We start from the raw sequence: 16079 nt of genomic DNA, 5'->3' as shown, positions 1-16079 counted from the left end.
GAATCGAAGAGTCACGACCAAGATATCTTCTTCTTCTACTTCTTATTCAAAAAGTCGGATACTCGTATCTTGACAGTCAAATACGTATATGTAAACTCTGATATGTATCTAATGTGTATACGTGCATATCCATGATCTGGTTCTGTTTCTACATTGCCTTGAAACCTAGTTTGTAGCTCAAATTCCACTTTTCCTGTGATTACACATTGCTTGTGTCGATGGATGAAAAAAATATTTTTCACATTGCCTGAAAACCCAGTTGTAGTTGTCGTTTAGGGATTTGGATCCTCTCATGAGCAGAGGGTCCAAATCCTGTTGACCAATCAACACAGACCGCTGGATCAAAATCCAACGGCTATAATGATTATAACTTTTAGAGGGCCCCTTGTTTGTAGTAGCCGTTGGATTAAATCCAACGGTCCGCGTTTCTTGGTCAACAAGATTCAAACCCTCTGTTCAGGAGAGGATCCAAATCCGTCTCTTAGGAAATGAAACCTCAGCTGAAGAGAAGCCAATGCTCCAATAATGTCTTTGTGGTATTAGTGTGCCTTACAAGTCAAGCAAACAACAAAAGGCGACGCCTTGTTCTCAGTAATTTTGTTTTGGTAGTGTAAAGGGCAACGCCTTCACATGATTGCAGCATCTTCTTTGTTGTACCCTTCTGCACTGTTTAGTTATTGCTTGTCTAGCTCTGTGTTTGCCTCATTGTAGGCTTTTTTTGTATGTTTTGGCATCTTTGCCTTGGAATGAATTTTCTTCGTATGTTCTGACATTTTTGCCCTGGAATGGAATTTTCAGTTTACCAAAAAAAAAAAAAACAACAACAAAAGGCATGATTTAAAATGATTTTAAAATCTCAATGTGTGGTGCGATAAAAATTAGAGGGAAAGGGATCCTCTTCGGATTCTTTTCTCTTAATACATCAAGTTCAAATATCCAGACTATTGAAATTTGATTCAACGGTTATAAACAATGGTCCACTTTAAAAGTTATAATAACTTTAGTTGTTAGATTAAATCTTAATAGCCTGAATTTCAGACTTAAATTCATTAGGAGGAAGAGATTCGGGAAGATCAATTTCCAAATTGAAGAGTAAGATGTAATTGTCCGAAAAATTTAATTTAGCTTTTTGGCGGACCGGCCATTTTTATCCTCAGACCGGGTTTTGTTGCGTTTCGGTTTGGCGGGTCAAGTTTTTAACTTGTCTACCGGCCGAGAAAGAAAAAGGAAAAAGGAGAGGATGAAGAAGAAAGAGTGAGATGCAGACCGCTGATCTCCGGGGGGCAAAAACATAATTACTCAGACGGCAAGGCTTTTTTGCAATTGGCAGATTTGGGTCTCTGATTACATACGAGCTCAAGGCAAAGATTTATTCTTTTTTCCTTTTTAACCCAAAATTCATAAGAATTCCATTTCCAGCACGAGCTGCAAGATGCGCACTTTCTTCAACTCCATGGCGGCGGCGGCAGTGGCAGTGGCAGTGGCGGCGTTTTTGCTTCTGGTTCCGAGCACCGTCGGCAAGTCCATGGCATTTGCTTCTTCTTCTTCCGAGACCACTATGCACACTAACAATTGGGCTGTTCTGGTCTGCACCTCTCGTTTCTGGTAAATCATTCAAATTTGCTGTTTTCAGCTTGAATTTTGATATATTGTGTAAAATAAATCGTGCCCATTTCATAGTTTTTGGTGATTAACGATACCCTTTTTCGAAATTTGTTTACTTTCTATTCTCGCAACTTAATTTTTTTGATAAATTTTTGTTTTTTGGACATGCTTGTTTATATATTTTCCAGTTTAATTGCTCTATTTGTACCATCATGCAGAAAAATAAAGCCCCTCTGATAACCATTTCGTTTAAAGTTTTCGTTTTCGGATGAGTTTATGTTCTAGGTGAAACATAGCTATTTTCAGGTTGTAGATGTATAAATGCACCTTATTCGAATTCATTCGAGTTCACTATATGTTTAAACTTGTATAAAACCCACATAATGTTTCAGCATTTCATATTTTCAATCTGAATTGAGTTGTTGCTATTCACCTATTCAGTGTTATTTTTGAAAGAAACAAGAGATATGCGATTATTTGTCTTGGCTACATTAAGGGGCAGTAAGAAAGCTGAAGTGTTTCCTATTTTCATCTTAAGGGTTTTATTTGAAAGGATCAATATATGCCACTAAATTCTCTTAATCATCGTGATGAGTCTTGAGCTGTAACCTATTTCAGGCTTTCGTAGTTCTACACAATGCCAGTTTGATTTATCTATCCCAATGTTTTTCTTCAGGTTTAATTATCGACACATGGCCAACACTTTATCCCTGTATCGGTAAGAACACAGGTCTTTTCCTCCTAGATCATATTGCCTGTCATTTTTTTTCATTTCTGTCATAGTTACTTTAGCCCTTTTTCTTTTGATTTACAGGACGGTTAAGCGACTTGGAATACCTGATGAGAGGATAATACTCATGCTGGCTGATGACATGGCCTGTAATGCTAGAAACAAGTACCCTGCTCAAGTTTTTAACAACGAGAACCACAGACTCAACTTGTATGGAGATAATGTTGAGGTAAGGTTTCTTTATCCTGGATAGGTTTTTACTTTAGTTTGAATAAATGTTTTTTCCGAATAACTTACCAATTGGAATGTATTAGGTGGATTATCGAGGTTATGAAGTGACGGTTGAAAACTTTTTACGTGTATTGACTGGGCGCCATGAGAATGCTGTTCCAAGATCTAAGCGTCTTTTGAGTGATGAAGGAAGCCACATCCTTTTGTATATGACAGGACATGGAGGAGATGAGTTTTTAAAATTTCAAGACTCAGAAGAGCTCCAGAGTCCTGATTTAGCAGACGCGGTTAAACAGATGAAAGAAAAGCATAGGTCAGAAGTTGTTACCTATACTGCTGTTTCCTTTGACATTTGTAGAAGAAATTTTCTGCATTCCAATCTTGGCAACAATGAGAAGATGATTATAAGAGGACAAAATTGCATCTAGTTCTTTCATTTTATGAAACTATCTATTCGAGGTAGTTTGGGGCACTTCTTTTCTGTTGTACGTATTGTGGTAATCCATTTTGGTGATTGTTCCTACTGGGCACTCCTGAATTCATCTGAATAATAATCTGTCAAAATTTTAGATTCAAGGAGCTGCTGATAATGGTGGACACTTGCCAAGCTGCCACTCTCTTTAATCAGGTTTGTGGTCTTCCTCTTAGGAAGTTCTAAAAAAAAAGCGTATCTAATTTTTTAGCTATATCCTATTGCATTTGTTTTGGAACTTAAAATCCGTGATGAAATTGTTCTATTTACATGCTTCTATTCTAAATCAAATTTGATTTCTTGAGTTTTGCAGCTTCAATCACCTGGAGTTTTGGCTATTGGAAGTAGCATGAAAGGAGAGAACTCATACTCGCATCACTTGGACTCAGATGTATGCTGTAGTTTTTGACATAAAGCATTGTTTAAACCTTTGAGTTCATTTGGCTGCGAATGCTATACCATGTTCTTGATTCATATTCGATCTATGTATTAGATACCACTTATTGACTTTCATCTAATTATGATCACATTGTTTGCTTGATACAGGTCGGTGTTTCAGTTGTGGATCGTTTTACATTTTACTCACTTGCGTTCTTTGAGAGGCTAAATATGTATGATAATGCTTCATTGAGCAGGTATATTTCTCATTGAAGAAATTTCATGTCTTTTAAATTTTACAGAACTTTTGTAGTGCAAGTAACTTTTTTTTCAAAAATAAAAAATCATTGTGGCCTTTGATTGTCAATTTTCAGTCTTTTCACTTCCTATAACCCAAGCTTGTTGATGTCAACCGCATACTACCGAACAGATCTATACCAGCAACACCTGGAAGAGGTATTGAAGTTTTAGACTTGTCTTCTCAATCTAAAGCTACTGAAGTTGATTGCATTACCTTTTATCAGTTGACAAGTTGCTTTCTTTACTTTTTTTCATTTGGTAACACCCAGATAAATTTCCTTTTTTTACTAATCCCCCTTGTTATGAATTTAAGCACATATACACCTGCAACTGGTACCAATATAATACAGTTCGGTGTGTCTCTTATCATAAGACAAAAATCAAATTTTTTTGTTTTATTCTTAATGGAAACTTTCCGTGACTTTTTCATTGATCAAAACGTGCTTTATAAATATTTCTCTCTCTCTCTCTCTCTCTCTCTCTCTCTCCCTCTAGGTGGCTGTGACGAACTTCTTCGGTTCAGTCATGGAAACAATACATACTGATTCAGCTTACAAAGCCCTTTCGAGGACAAGTTCAAGCAGAGCTGAAATCAAGATGCCCTTTGATCAAACGGTCAATGACAACGATAGAAGAGTCTTGGCCGATTCAGACAGACAGGATCATATCAGTGACCTGAAAAATGAGGTTCCTTTTTATATTCCCGTTATGATTATCTAGAACCCTCTGTCCTTGGTTTTTTTTTTTAACACTGTTGTGATGACAAGCAATGAATGCTGCAGGATCAAGAAGGCGCTTTCGAACAATTGTGGAAAACTATAAATGACCGAGTTGATAAAATTGAGGACGTGGATTCCTTCGTGCAGTACGGCTTGTTAGTAATGCTTCCGTTGCTGCTACTTCCCACGTTGTTATCTTGGTGAAGGTTTTGGTGTATCTGATGCAATTAACGTGTTCCGTTTATGCGTATAGTCCTTGATGTCTCTGTTGTCATGTAGGTCTCTGTGTTTTTAATGAATTGGTGATTTTTAGCTGTGGGATGCTTCCTTCTAATCACTGTTCTAAAAATCCCCGCCTATCGCCGGCCTGGCCACTGTCCCAATTAATGCCTAGGCTTTTGAAAATTAAGAAAGAACGCCTATGCTTGTTGAGGAGTCCACCTAGACCACCTAGGAATCCGCCTAAACCCGCCTAGGCACTAGCCTAGGTCGCGATTTATTTAAACAAAAAATAGATAACTTTCATTATGCATTTTGTTTTTTTTTCTTCCATAAATTGTAAAAGACTTGTTGCATACTTAAATGAACACACGTTATATCCTTATTTCCCGTGTTTTCATTATGTTCCAATACTTCATAATATATATGTCATTCTATTTTGTAATTTATGATGAAATCATATATATTTAAGGTATAAACAGACACTTATTTACACTAAATATAATAGATTTACTTAAATCCGTCTAACCGCCTAGGCGCTAGGCCCCAGCCCGCCGCCCAACTAGCGACTAGCGTCTTTTAGAACTAATTCGAGATGATTTTGGCAATTAAAGATGCAAATCCAATTTATTAGTTTGAATGTTTCACGGTTTTACATATCTTATGCTGACACAAACATAAATAGAAGACTTCTTCTGTCCCCCTGCCGGAGTCCGTCTGTTCCTCTTTCTTCTTTCCCGGTTTGACATCAATCCGAATAACGTTGATTGATTTTCGTAGGCAAAAACATTCCGCATTTTCTCAACAACATCCATCTATTCATTCTACTGCGCGTCGATAAGCTGTCAGATACTTCTTTTCTGCACATCTTCGTTGGATAGCATATTCAGGAAACTCTCGACTTCAAGAGAAAGTGAAACTCCAAAAACTGAACAGATGTTTGTAGTCTCTTCGACTTCAAGGATTCAAATACGACTCCCATCCATCTTTCTGTAGTTTCTCCGCCTTTGTCAAAACTTCGTCCCTTGTGTCTTCTTGATACTGGGTCATTCTGCACTCGAGTGAACTACCTCGTTAGAAAATGCAGGCAACCGAACATAAAAATTTAATCTCCACACGTTATCAAGTGACAGAACCCAACCTTGATACTAGATCGGCATCACAAACACCCAATATCCTAACTGCGAGCAAACCAGCGTTGGTGGCGTTGTTTACAGCTACCGTTGCAACTGGGACCCCTCTCGGCATCTGCATAATCAACACAAATACAAAATAACTTACTGATAAGTCATAAGAACTCAATAGTACCAACAACAGAACCGAACCTGCATACTATTCTTGTCGAACAGAGTATAGAAAATTGCAGCAATGAAAAGAAAAATGAAACAAAGCATAAATTTATAGGGATATAGCAGAACAGTCTGATATAATATGTACCTGCACAATGGATAAAAGAGAATCGATTCCATCCAATGTAGAAGCACGCACAGGGACACCAATAACAGGCAAAGGAGTGAGGGCAGCTACCATGCCTGCAAAACTCACGCGTTAGTTCAATTAACCCCAGAGAATGTATAATGCACTAGACGAATTTGTTTGAAGCACGGTTTGTGACTTGCCTGGCAAGTGAGCAGCACCACCAGCACCAGCAATGATGACCTGAATGCCTCTCTCCCGAGCAGACAAGGCATACGAATACATCAATTCAGGAGTTCGATGTGCTGAAACTATTCTCACCTGGAAATTATATTGCATTAACATCATATGGTACTAAAACGTGTAGCTCGCATCTAATGGGTGATCATTTGACAGCAAACAGTAACATGTGAGAAGCAAACCTCATTAGGTACTCCAAACATATTCAAAATCTTTGCAGCATCTTTCATAACAGGAAGATCTGAATCAGAGCCCATTACGATACCAACACGCGGTGTGACTGCATCCAGTAAAAAGAAAGCAACATGAATGCAAGTTGAACATAACAAAGTCTTCAGAAATAACCAAGACTATTAAAGTACAATGAAATCAAAATGGAATCTATACAGTTTGGTTTTCTAAGGGGTGCAGCTACAGGCACAAGGAAAGGAAGGGAATCACCACAAAATATACAAGATTAATTTTGCCGATAGTGTGGTTGCCTTGCCTTTTTTGCCCAGAATTCTTTATAAAGTTCAACCATTTTCATTCCCCGTGTACCCTTCCAATTTTACAGTAAATTTTCCACGATAATGATTTGTGAATTTATGAAATTTACTAGTAGATGTAATAATGAAGCCACCTAAGGTTAATACATATAACCGCACAGGACCTGCAACCATGGAATAATCATATCAAACCACTCTACTACAAGTCTACAACTACCTGCAGACTGACCATCTGATTTTTCTTCATTTAGCATCGACTCTAGAAGTTTTTCGACATTTCCCAGGGAAGGTCCAACAATGGTGATATGACCCATCTTCCGTTGCTTCCGCATTTCTGCCACAACATAGAAACATAGGTGATTCTTGAGTATGACTCTGAAATAAGCAAGACGTTGTAATATGAACATAAGCAGAATCTTACCTGGCTTATCATACCAATGAACAGTGGCCCCTGGAATACACAACGCTCTTCCAATCAATTGCTGAGCTAGAAGGAAACCTGGTTCCCCCTGAAAGCATAAAAGACGCATGACAGCCATCAGCAATTGATCAATTAATTTATCTTCCACAAGCACAGTGATGACTATACATTGTTTAGAACTAAAATCAGAAAATATGCGCTGACAGATGGTGATCTAAACTCCACAGAACTGAATAGAACCTCACCTCATCTTCGCCAAGTAAATTGTACATAATCGCAGCTGGAGTTTTCATTGATGGATCACCAAGTGGAAGACCAACAACAGCCCTCAAATGTTGTTCATATTGAGAAGTGTAGCAAGACTCTATTGTGTGATGACCACTATTGTGAGGTCTAGGAGCTACTTCATTTAGCAAAATCTGACAAGAAGTAAATACATGCATAACTTAATTGATCATGAAGAAATAAACATAATGGAAAGTTGTTAAAAGAGGTCCATTGCTACCTGGTCATCCATTGTCAAGAACAACTCAACTGCAAAGACACCAGCACCTTCTAATGAACGAACAGCTCTGGATGCAATATCAGTGGCCAGCTTTCTGATCTTCCAAGACATGTTAGCAGGTGCCTTTACAATTTGACAAATGTTTTCCCTGCAAAATAGATCCCCAAACATGCATGAACTCATCCGGCTTTATGTGAATATTATCGTCTAAATAAACAGATATGAGCAAATTAAGATCAAAGATTGGCTGCTGACACATAATTCAAAACTTAATCTGCAGCTTACTTGTGTATTGTTTCAACAACAGGGTAGCATACGATAGAATTGTCTCTTCCTCTTGCAACAATAACAGCCAGCTCCTGCAGTTATATTGCCAAAAAGTAAGGGAAGTTTTTTTCTTATGAACTCACTCAGAAGCATTGTGTTTTGTTGGGGATTAATGTGTGGCAATGTAAATCATCAAACAATGCTTATAGTCTCATAGTAACTTTTAGAAACCAACCTTTACAAATGGGGCCCATTTCTCAACATATAAGCCACGACCAAACCCTCCAAGAGCTGGAACAAAGTTAGAACTATAAAAACCATATAGCCTCAACTAGTTGAATCAAGGCCAATCACAATCCATTTTGATGGACATATTTTTTTTTGAGAAGATATTTTAATGAACATATTACCAGCCACAGCAGAAGAAAGCTCATCCTCACTCTTAGCAACAGCATTTCCACGTCCATCGTAAGCTAACCTTTTACTTTTAATCATAAGAGGATAGCCAAAGAGGTCCCCTGCTCTCTTGGCACCTTCAAGATCGTCTATCTGCCTTAGCCACATTTTACAGTAAATGGTATATAATCTTGCACTCTCAAATAGAAAGCAAATTTACAAAATCACTTATGCTAATACTTCAATCAGATAGATAACGGGGTAACAAACCTGCATGAATTCAGGAAGCGGAATATCATGCTTCGAAAAATGAACCTTTTGGAGATACTTATCCTGTTACATTCAAAACATGAGCCAATGCTTAGCACACTACAAAATAACAATGCAGCGATAAGTGGAATGTCGGGTTAGTGCAACATGTCCATACAAGGATTAAATTTTATGACTAAAATGTGAATGTTCCTTCGAGAAAAACGAAACTCTGTACATAAAGTCATAAACCAATCTGTCCAAATGGATTACTGTTTGTAGCAAACTAACTTTCATACGCATTAACGCGGTGATGAAAAATAAAAAGCAACATCGAAACGAATAGACAAACCTGAATTATTCTGATTGTAGAGCCTTTGGGTTGGCAGTCCACTCCTTGCTGCTCAAGCTTCTCTAACGTCTCCACATCCACATGCTCAATTTCCACAGTCAGCACTCCACATCTAACTACCACACGAATACATTTACACTCCATACATACCATTTCCAACTACACAAAAAAACACAACACAACACAAAATTGGATTACAAGAACATAGAATCTTCACCTCTTTGCGAACTCTTGGACCGTCGCGCTATCATCGAAGCTGCCAACCATATGATAATGGGCAAGCTCACTAGCTGGGCAGTTCTCTTGTGGGTCCAAGACCATCACTTTAATCGCCATTCGCGAAGCTGCTTGGCAGAACATCCGACCCAGTTGGCCTCCTCCAAGAACACCAACAATTACATCAGCAACTCCATGAACAGCTGCATCATCTTTCCTGCACAACAAAATATTCAAATTTTCTACACACTTATTCAAATACAATACACGAGCGCTCAAACGCTAATTAGTTAAAAATCGTTGCTTTACATAAACTGAAACGAATTTCGGGAAAGGAACATTTACCCAGTAATCACGTGAGGGTCACGTGATGCTCGGCAGGCCAGGACTGGATTGCGCTTCGTTTGGGGTTGCTCCTTGAGCGAGAGAGAAGAAGAAGAACCAGTGAAAAGCTTCTGCTTTTCCATGGAGCAGGAGAATGCGTTTTTCGTTTTCGGCGCAGCCAAACACGGCCTAAACCCAAACTCCTGCGAAGCGAAGAGCGAGTCGCAGCAGCCAGAGCTCTGTTGGAACATTGTATAGAGAGAACCGAAACCTCACGGCGGCGCTCTCTGTTTCTCTCTCCTCACTCTCTCTCTGTCTTCCTCGTTCTTGCTCCCTTCGACGGGATGAATAACGCTAGGTAGAATAGTTCGACCCCACCTCTCGGACTTTTCCTTAAATCACGTGACCCTCACGTTCATACTTTACTCGTTGGTTAATTTTTATTTTTCGGTAACTTTGGATGCTGTCTTTATTTATCTACGTTATTTGATTGAAACCTTATTGATTTTCAATTTTTTATTGAAATCTCTGAAATTAATGCAATAATACATTTCTATGTAGGTTATTAATACATACAAAAAATTGGTACATTTTATACAAAAAGAGGTGATATGTTGTATATAATGAGTACATTTCATACAAAAAAACCAATGGGTACATTTTACATATAACAAAGTGGTACCATTTTAAAGACAAATGGGTATATTATTAATAAATTATGGGCACAAATAAAAGGTCGAAAAAATATGAGTACAAATAAAAGTTTGAAAAATATGGACACAAAAAGAAATTAATATATGTGTACAAACTAAAACTAGTAGAAAATTGGCACAATTTAAAAAAAAAAGGTTACAAATTAAAATGAGTACAAACTAAAAATAAAAATATATGATACAAAATTTAGCCATAAATATAAATATATCAAATGTAACGTTTATAACACCAAATGAATAATTTAGAAATAAAATTTAATTATCTTGATATGTAAAATATTTTATTATTTAAATAATTAATGATGTTTATTAAAACCAAGGGACCTTGATTAAAATTTGAAAAGAAATAAGGTTTCAATAAATAGAATTAAAAAAAGAGGGATGAGAACCTAATTTCTCTTTTTTTTTTCTTGAACAAACTCGTTTGTTAATCTTTTTTCTGGAATTTAATAAAAAATTTAGTTTTGTCCAAAAAAAAAAAATTGAGTGTTCAATTGGGATTTAATTGTTTCTCAATGTGAATTTTATTGGTTTAAATTGACTTATATAAAAGAGGGCTAGTTTAGTTGGTAAAAATCATTCTCTTCGCTAGACTAATGTCTACGTTCTAGTTCCATCTTGGTGGGTTATTTGTTTAAAAAATAAAAAATAAAAAAAAGCAAAGACCCCGTTTGTAAGTCCTTAAAGAGACTTGTGGTATCAGACATGCTCTTGCCCTGGACGGGTAGGTTCCCCTCATCCTAAACTTTTAAATATCGAAAAAGAACAAGCTATGAGGTTGCACAAAATGGAATGACATCAATCTTCTTATTGATACTTGACAGTTTACACACAATATTCACCCGTTTTACATTTCAATCACTCATCCACTCCATTAAAAATTAAAAACCAAAAATGGTGAAAAAAAAAGAAGAATATTAAACCAAACAAATAAACTCCCACTCAAACTCAATTAGTAAAAGAAATAAAAATAAAAATAAAAAGCTCACCAAATCTACATATTTCCAAAGTAAAATGTGAAATATGTCAGACGGTCTCAGACCCCAAAAAAGGCGGGCGAAGGGAGAAAAAACGACCAACTGTATAGTATAAGGGAGGGGACTCGAATCCTATTATTTTCTTTTTGTTGACTGTTGAGGTTAAAAAAAAAAGAAGCAAGTATTACTGTACACATGATACGCCAAATCTTCGAGGGTAGTGATTTTCAAACTCCCGTTCTCTCATTTTCTGGTCCTTCCGTTCCTTTTGTCCTTTGATTCTTCTTCGATTTATTCAATCCAAAGACTCGATAAACAGGTACCCGCCTTCTGACTTCTCGAAGATCATGTCATGTAAGCATGCCACCTGACATAGAACAATTTACATATTAGTGAAAGGGAAAAAGCTTCTACTGTCCTAGCCACGTACTTGGAAGAGATATAAGATATGCTGGCAAGACTACGATGTACGGCGTTACATACTCAAGCTGATGTTTGATCTCTTCTTATCCCGATTTGTCGTAGTTCTCCCAGGTAAGAAGCTATATCTTGAATGAACGTCAGTCCCTCCTCACCGTGTTTAAGTGAGTTAATCGCATGTTCAAGAAACTCTCGGTCTGCCTCGAGTGCCTTCAACCTCTTGAACACATTGGAACTCAGGATCCGGAGAGAAGCTAAATCTGTTACTTGACAGAGATCTGCAGAGTTTGGCCCACTGCAACGAATATCACACTGTCCCTTGTCATTTGACTGAGGGCTTTTAAGTGATTCAGTATGTCCCGACAATGATACAGACTCTTCATGTTGCACTGACAGAGGGTTTTCTTGGGAACCTCCCTTTTTTGAACAATCACCTTTGGACGAATCTGAATTTACCCCATTGGCAGAGAGCAAAGAAAGTGACTTCTCTAACTTCTCTAAATACTGTAAGATTTGTATCTTCTCATCTTCGAAATCCAAAAGTGTAGCTTTTACACTACTACCATCCTTGTCACCAAAAGTTGTAGCGGCTCCTTCAACTTTGCTGTGTGTATGAGGCTTTCCATTATCCACATGTTTATGTACACTTGAACTATGTTCCATGCTGCTTGATTCGGAATGAACAACCCCAATATCCCTTGCCTGAATATCACCGGTTGTCTCTGCCAGATTATCTAGCATCGATTCATTGGGATACTTATTCCTATAAAATTCCAGCTCCGCTTCCAGATCTTGTACTTCCTTCTCCTTCTCGACAAGAAGGTCGTCTGTCTTTTGCAGAGCTTCATTATCATACTCGGCTTGCTCTTCCATCATTCTTAGTTGCTGGAGTGCTTCCATACGGAGTGCTGCCTTCTCCTCTTGCAGTCTTGTAATCATGGCCATTGCTTGATCTGAAGCGATTGAAGAAGCATTTCTTTCTTCCTCCAACTCCTTATACAAAGCGCTCATAATTTTCTTATCATGCTCAACCTGACGCTTTAATCGATCAACCATACTCTCACCCTCAATTTCACTGACAATGCTCCCATCCACGGACAGCCCAGACTCATTTCTTTCAAGTGAGATCCTCTTGTTATGTATCTGCATTCCAAAATAACTGGAAGTATCCAAAGCTTTCAAATCACCACTATTTGCAGACAATCTTGGACTCATTACGCTTCCACTATTTGCAGACAATCTCGGACTCATTGCACTTCCACTATTTGCAGACAATCTCGGACTCGTTGCGCCTGTTGATTGCTCAAGGCCTCTAGTGGTAGACAACTGTGACAGCAAGACCTTCAAATCTTCAGTAACTTTAGAAGAGTCCTTCCCAATCCATTGTTCTGCAACCACACCAGACAAATGCCTTCCTTTACTAACAACAAGAAGTTTATAAGCATCACCAAGGTCTAGAACATTGGTTACTTGCTCATTAGCGTTGCTTGAAACAAGGTTTGTTTCCAAACCTGTTTCAGATGTTGCAAGTGGCTTGACTTCTCCCTTGTACAATTCCCCAGATTCCGCCACAGATGTTTGATCAATTTCATGATTTCCAGTAATATCAACTGAGAGAAACCACCACAGACAAGAATGATCATTGTAAAGTTAATTTACTGCAGTAAACAATGGGTGCTTAATGCAGAAGCATTTCATACAAAAATCAATAATATGTTGAATTCAAAGAGAAAAAAATAGCGAAATCAAGACAATGTAGAAAAGAGGAAACTGAAAAAAGTTCCGAACTCACTTCTTTGTTTTGATACTTCAATTGGGGGTTTCATTGCATTTGATGATGGAGGGTGATTGTCAACGATGGGTGCAGTTGACAGAGGGAGATCAGCCTTGCTTCCAACTTGTTGCCAGTTAAGTTCCTCCAGTCCATGGCCGATAGCAACAGTAGATGCTACAGATGTACTACCATGGGACTTAGAATCAACTTGTGTCTGTGAGACCAAAATTGAAGGCTTGGGAACAGATGCTGGATCTCTCAGAGATGATTTATCTTCCTTGGGATTGTCTCTTTCATGAATCAAAGCACTTGCACCTTCATTGTCAGAACAATGAACTTCCGATTCAGTATCAGAGTTAACCTTGAGTTCTGTGTATCGGATATGAGATATAGGGTGAATCCCATTCTCTCTCATATGACTGGTTCTTGCTGACATATATGATTCATCTCGTGCCTTCCTCGGTTCTTTCTGATTATGTTCAATAGAACGAGATAGGGGCATATCGAGTTCAGCATCAGCGCCAAATATTTTTGTCTGAATCAACGTTTGAGAATGCCCCCGAGAAATCCATGGCTGATTGCAACAAGAACACAACGTTCTGCTTGAAGAGCAAGTATTATGACCCACGAGTAAAGGGTCCTCATCGAAATCAAATTTAGGATCATCCCCCAACTTACCCACCAGTAATCCGTAAGTCTCGGCATTGGATCTATTAAATGTTGCAAATGAGAAGAGGCAACTTTCACACATTCCATGAACATCTACAAGCTTATTGTGAGTACGGCAAAGAACCAACGAAGAAATCTCTGACTTATGATTTCCACAGAAAAGGTCCCAATAATAACCAAGTTTTTCCTTTCCCAAAACATCATCAATTCTTGAACACAGCAGACAAGGCGCTTGCAATCCACAGTAATAAGCAAACTTCGTAATAACATATGAGAATATGGCGTAAACAAACAGCATAGAAATCAGCAGCCATTCAAAAAGAGCGTGTACCAAAGCTTTAGACCAATCCTGGGGGGCTTTCTGCGTCAATGCAGATGAAGTCCCCGAGGCAGCCATGTGCTCAGTGTAGGAAACACTAGTCCTTCAAATGTGAATCAGTAATCCAAGGTGAAATCCAGCAACATTTCCCTCAACGGACAAGGGAGATTCGGGATATTCAGACCAATCACCAAAACAGCTAGTTTAGCACCGGAATTTAGGCCTGCATTCCAACTTCTGTTAGCTGAGAGGGCAGCAAGGAGCAATCTAAACATAACAAAATGAACCCGAAATTTACATTGAACGAAAAGAATTCTGAAAAGGAAACATCTTGACCCGAAAAAATAAAAGGGAACTTTATCGAAAAGCTCCTGGTCCTGTTTACTTTAACGAAAAACCACATTTTTACATTAAAAAGTCAATCCTGGTACTATTTACTCTATCCTTTATTTTGTCCTTACCGTTAAAACTCAAAGTTTTCAAACCATTTTCATTAGTTTTCCTAAAAAAAAAAAAAAGGAAGCAAGTGACATGCATAACAGAACATTCTTAAGAACACACACCACATTTCTCGTAGAAAAACCGAAATCAAAAGAATCGACAACATGAAGATCGAACCAATTGCTAATGCCCCAAATCTTATTTCTCAACAGGATCAAAACCCACATGATCAAAAGCTTACATTTCCATTAAAAGCAGAAACTTTTGAGGGTCAACGCCTGAAAAGTACAAGTTCATAGCAGCAAGCACTGACCAATTCATCTCAGAAGATCAAACGAAAGCCCTGAGACAACCCATATCGAAAAATTCCAAATACAATTTCACCAACCACAAAGATTAATTCAAAGAAACAAACCAAAAAATTAATTTCGAAATTAAATTTAATCACTTGAAATACCAATACCCATCAGAAGGTTTAACCTTTAATGGCCTGATTCAAATTCAACCAAAACCCAATTCAATTAGCAACAAAAATTTCAGATCACCATATATAACTTGGGAAATTTTGATTAAAATGATCAGAAATCAAATCCCGTAACCAAAATCAAATATCGACCACATTATAATATAAAGATCAAATATTTACGACAACGTACTAAAAAACTGATCATTATTGTAATTGGGTCGGGTAACTACGAAATTAGAAACTGACCTGTTCATGTGGTGGAACAAAAGAAGGAAATGGAATGATTGAATTTTTCAGAACCAATGACAAACACCAAAAAAGGAATAATGGGTTTGGTGAGAGAGAGAGAGAGAGAGAGAGGGGACAACAACGAAAGTATCAACCCAAAGGTTGAAGCTTTACGACATCAGACGACGCACGTTGTCGTGCCACATCGCAAGAATTCAAAAGTTGGGAGTTGAAACAAAAGCCGACGGACAGAAGCCAAAATGTCGGCTGCCGATCCAGGACAAAACGACACCGTACGCAAAGGTCCCTCTATAAAAAGAAAAAAATTAAAAAAAAAAAGAAAAAAATTAAAAAAAAAAAGAAAAAAAAAACTAATAAAAAATGCTTGAAAACTTTAAGTTTTAACAAAAATAACAAAAATGTATTGTAGGTAAATAATATCAGGATTGACTTTTTAAAGTAAAAATGTGGTTTTTCGTTAAAATTAACAGTACCATAAGTGTTTCATTAAAATTCAAAAAAAAAAAAAAAGATTAAATAGGCT

At 37.6% G+C, this 16079-nt stretch overlaps 3 protein-coding genes across 9 annotated transcripts; 1 reads left to right on the top strand and 2 right to left on the bottom strand.

Annotated features, from left to right (window-relative positions):
• The first annotated feature begins 1076 nt into the window (after positions 1 to 1076).
• Positions 1077 to 4770, top strand: LOC103434187 (uncharacterized). Its single transcript, XM_008372501.4, has 10 exons — positions 1077 to 1605; positions 2282 to 2323; positions 2420 to 2564; positions 2650 to 2879; positions 3137 to 3194; positions 3352 to 3429; positions 3585 to 3673; positions 3791 to 3872; positions 4212 to 4403; positions 4499 to 4770. The coding sequence occupies exons 1-10, from the start codon at positions 1433 to 1435 to the stop codon at positions 4637 to 4639; spliced, it is 1230 nt and encodes a 409-aa protein (XP_008370723.3). The 5' UTR covers positions 1077 to 1432; the 3' UTR covers positions 4640 to 4770.
• Positions 4771 to 5253: 483 nt separating this feature from the next.
• On the bottom strand, positions 5254 to 9893 carry LOC103434186 (phosphoribosylaminoimidazole carboxylase, chloroplastic-like). 6 transcript variants are annotated; one of them, XM_008372500.4, is made up of 16 exons: positions 9550 to 9893; positions 9206 to 9421; positions 8989 to 9100; positions 8658 to 8720; positions 8402 to 8540; positions 8227 to 8282; positions 8010 to 8083; positions 7725 to 7872; positions 7465 to 7638; positions 7220 to 7307; positions 7016 to 7132; positions 6493 to 6590; positions 6274 to 6391; positions 6092 to 6186; positions 5796 to 5902; positions 5254 to 5705 (listed from the first exon to the last, which is right to left on the bottom strand). In XM_008372500.4, the coding sequence occupies exons 1-16, from the start codon at positions 9777 to 9779 to the stop codon at positions 5612 to 5614; spliced, it is 1929 nt and encodes a 642-aa protein (XP_008370722.3). In that variant the 5' UTR covers positions 9780 to 9893; the 3' UTR covers positions 5254 to 5611. The 6 variants fall into 6 exon arrangements, with proteins under 6 accessions (XP_008370722.3, XP_028957397.2, XP_070676166.1 ...); XM_029101564.2 differs by having other exon boundaries at positions 7028 to 7132; XM_070820065.1 differs by having other exon boundaries at positions 7028 to 7132; positions 8989 to 9104; positions 9550 to 9864.
• Positions 9894 to 11019: 1126 nt separating this feature from the next.
• LOC103434185 (probable myosin-binding protein 4) lies at positions 11020 to 15817 on the bottom strand. 2 transcript variants are annotated; one of them, XM_017331747.3, is made up of 5 exons: positions 15554 to 15800; positions 13431 to 14623; positions 13150 to 13248; positions 11702 to 13026; positions 11020 to 11585 (listed from the first exon to the last, which is right to left on the bottom strand). In XM_017331747.3, exons 2-4 carry the CDS (start codon positions 14476 to 14478, stop codon positions 11702 to 11704), a joined length of 2472 nt encoding a protein of 823 aa, XP_017187236.3. In that variant the 5' UTR covers positions 14479 to 14623; positions 15554 to 15800; the 3' UTR covers positions 11020 to 11585. The 2 variants fall into 2 exon arrangements, with proteins under 2 accessions (XP_017187236.3, XP_008370719.3); XM_008372497.4 differs by having other exon boundaries at positions 11702 to 13248; positions 15554 to 15817.
• Between the last annotated feature and the right edge of the window lie 262 nt (positions 15818 to 16079).

This window comes from Malus domestica, chromosome 04 (assembly GCF_042453785.1).
Source record: "Malus domestica chromosome 04, GDT2T_hap1".
NCBI classification, from domain to species: domain Eukaryota; kingdom Viridiplantae; phylum Streptophyta; class Magnoliopsida; order Rosales; family Rosaceae; genus Malus; species Malus domestica.
Note: the sequence above shows the minus strand (reverse complement) of the source record. Positions and strands in the feature narration are given on the sequence as shown.